The sequence below is a fragment of the Pterocles gutturalis genome, unplaced genomic scaffold (genome assembly GCF_000699245.1).
Source record: "Pterocles gutturalis isolate BGI_N339 unplaced genomic scaffold, ASM69924v1 scaffold11788, whole genome shotgun sequence".
Taxonomy (NCBI): Eukaryota; Metazoa; Chordata; class Aves; order Pterocliformes; family Pteroclidae; genus Pterocles; species Pterocles gutturalis.
This window is the reverse complement of record NW_010118229.1, coordinates 79,961-83,310: the sequence shown is the minus strand read 5'-3', so window position 1 is coordinate 83,310 and position 3,350 is coordinate 79,961. Positions and strand designations below refer to the sequence as shown.

General features: G+C 40.6%; 1 protein-coding gene across 1 annotated transcript in view; it reads left to right on the top strand.

Annotated features, from left to right (window-relative positions):
* LOC104463694 (uncharacterized protein CXorf21-like) overlaps window positions 1–364 on the top strand; it is an 872-nt gene extending 508 nt beyond the window's left edge. The window contains 1 exon segment of the mRNA XM_010076121.1: window positions 1–364. This exon segment is cut by the window's left edge and continues 10 nt beyond it. Within this exon segment, the coding sequence (XP_010074423.1) occupies window positions 1–364 (364 nt within the window).
* The last annotated feature ends 2,986 nt before the right edge of the window (window positions 365–3,350 follow it).

The window sequence follows — 3,350 nt, the reverse complement described above, 5'->3', positions numbered from 1 at the left end:
CAAAAAGCCAGTCCAAGGCTACTCCTCATGCTGGCGGCTGGCGAGCTTAGTTCCCCACCAGCAGCCCCTCTCTGACTCAGCCCTGAATGACTACCTCGAGCAGAAGCTGGTGGAACTATATAAGCAGTACATCATGGATAGCACAGCAAACAGGGCATCCCCCACTCAGATCCTGGCCTCTGAGCTTATCATGACTAACGTAGATCAAATCAGCATGCAGATATCACGGGAGAGGAATATGGAGACCACTAAGGCCAAAGACATTGTCATTAGCCGTTTCTTACAAATAGCCAGTGAAAAAATATCCTCGGAAATTAGCACACCTAGTCTGCATATTTCCCTATATAGCCACACCAACGCATAGTATTTGAACGTCTGCCATTAGAAAGCTTTTATGTTCTGCAAAGACAATTTTTAGTTTCTTAAGAGACTTTTCTGCTTCATAAAAATGCATTTACCATCTACCTCTTAAATTAAGCCTCCCAGTACATATTAAATAAGTAAAAATATTGGTACTGTGCAGCTCCTGTTGTGGGCCAGATGATTTATTGTTGTTTTTTTTTTTAAAAAAAAGTTTTTCCATAAAGGCTTATTTTCATGAGCCTCAGACATTAAAAAAGTGTTGTAGAAAAATGACTCAGAGCATATGACACTCTTCCAGGTGCTCAGGTGTTTGCTTTCTCCCCCACATGCTTGACATCTCATTTCAACTTTCCTCTGTCTGGAGTCTGCCATCCTACCCCTACGTCTGTGCGAAGCAAAGGCTTATGCCCATGCAAGCACAAGCAAACAGATCTCAGAGCCACAGAAGCACAGAATTTAGGATGTCATCTAGTTAATCTCCCTGCCCCAAATGGCTTTACTTATGACATCCCTCACAGCAGTTTTTATAATTTGTTCTTAAAGATATTGTGGGATAGACACTTTATGGTTTCTTCTGTACTAACCCTAATTATTTAATTGGTGTTTTCCTGTTCAAAAGTTTCCATCCCTTTTTTGTGAAGCACAAACTCTGTTTCCAAACAGATTTCATCAGCAGGAGTGTGTGTGCATACCTGTGTGATTTGCACTGAACTGAACTGTTACAATGGGGGCTGGTGACCTGTGATCACAGATACCACCTTTGCCAGCTACTTGTAGACTGGCAGTTGTGGAGTGGTCATGTAGGGACAGCAATGATAATAAAGGGGAAAGAAAAAGAAGAAGTCATCTTCATTAAGGGAATTGCACACTGAAAAATAAGGGCTAAGCCAAAGACTGTTTGGTTAACATGAACGGTTCCTTTTAATGCAGAAGGAAAGCTCAAATGGATGGCTCAGCAGTGCAGACAAACCCTTCTTTTGTTAGGATCATTGCTGTGTGTCATAGGTCAAGATCATTTGAACCAGATGTATTTCTAAGAGGAAGGTCCTTTTATTGTAAAATTTCACTAAGTCTTAAAAAGGAAGAAGAAAAAAAAACCAGCTGCCTTGTGGGCAAGGTTGGTTACCTACTTTGAGTCTGTATAATGTATAACACATTGTCAATGCCAAGACATCATTGGTTGAGTTTAAAGTATCAGTATAATATAAATACTAATTTATAATAAATATTCATAAAATGTTTTCACAGTATTGATTCCACAGTGTTGCTTTGGCCTTTGTGGTTTTTTGTTTTGATGGGTTGGGTTTTTTTGCAAGGCATGCTTTTATGTGTGTTTCAAAAACAAATGGAAAGTAGTAAACATGCCAGATTATTCTACTGCTACTGTCTTTCCAGAGGTTACCAAGATGGCTCAGTATATTTTCCTGCTTTTGCAATGTAGGGGTATCAAAAAAACCGTTGCCATAAGAACCTTTGATGTATGAATCCAGAGACCGTACATCTGTTGCCATAGCAGCCTACCCAAATGCTATTATTCAGCAATTCCAGATAGATAATTTCTGGCGTATAATATTTCTAGACTGTGATAAAATGGAATTTACAAATAGAAAAAAATGCTATTTTTAAGAGAAAATAACATTCATTATAATGCATAGGTACACATGCGTGTTCTGCATGCAAAATCCGTTACCAATAGATCTTGACAATGTCTTGAAACTCTCCCAGAATAAAAGGATACACTATAATCTCTGAAAATGGCTTGCAGAGAACAGCCAAAGTGAGCAAATATAACAATTTTTATGTCCTACAATTCAGATTCAGGCTTTTCAAGACATGGAGGCTTTGTTCATGCCTATTGACATTGACATCACTGGATTTTAGTAGCAAAAGATGTAGTAGAAAGCAACTTATAGAGCTGAATGTACGAATCAATACCCTTGTTGAAAAATCTGACATCTTCATCAGAGAACATAATCGATTCATACACTCAACCTGACCTCTCCGCAGACCGTGTCCTGTGTAAACAAACCAGCATTTTATCACCGGTTACTCAGAAATCCCGATCTTCATTTTCCTCCCAGCTGGCAGGGCTGCAACTGAGACCCAAAGGCAGCACCCACTCCCCACGGCCTCCTTTCTCAGCAGGGATGGGGAACAGCGAGGACAGCTGAGAACAGGTCTGAGGGGTCTGCCCAGACCCACGTGAAAGCATCCTCTCTGCTACTGGGCGCACTCCGCAGCTGTTGGGCCAGGGGGCTGCGACCCCTCGGGACAGTGGTGTTAGAGCAATACTCTACAGAGCAGTGGAGAAGGAAGGCAAATCTTAAAGGTATAAAAGTATGGCTTGTGCATATAGAGGGCATGTTTGGTACTTACATTTGATTGATTAATCAATCAACTACAAATCATTCTGTTCTCATGCAGCTTTCTTCCAAGCAAATCACTTAATAGCATCATACCTACTTTCAAGTAAAGGTCTTATTTTGTGTTGCCAGACTGCCATGAGTTTTATTCATGGAGGGGTCATAATGATTGCAGAAGCTGATTTATTCTGGAAAGACAGCATCAACCACTTCTTCCCTGCATATGTTTATTTTATTTTCCCTGCCTAAATATAAATACCCATTTCATTTTGAGCCCTGTAGTATACCTCCTCCTCACATGAATTACACACCAGCCACATCCTCTTCCCTGAAGCACTACCAACTGGCTCTTGGATTCAAGGCAGCTTCTACACAAACAACTGTTTCTTACTTTCTACTATGCTCAGCTGAAGTTCATTTTTATCTCTGTCCTTCCTCTATTTAAAACTAATCTTCCTCTGTACAGGTGCCTCTCTAGGTGTGGCTGTTTCCTGATAAATGCACTTGGATAGCAATTAGGCTGCTATTAGCATGAGTCAGGTTGTTATCTAAAGCGATTATCATCTTCTCTCTCCTTCTCCCTCCCTCCCCTCCTCTTCTGCCTCAGGGTCAAATGTTTAAAGA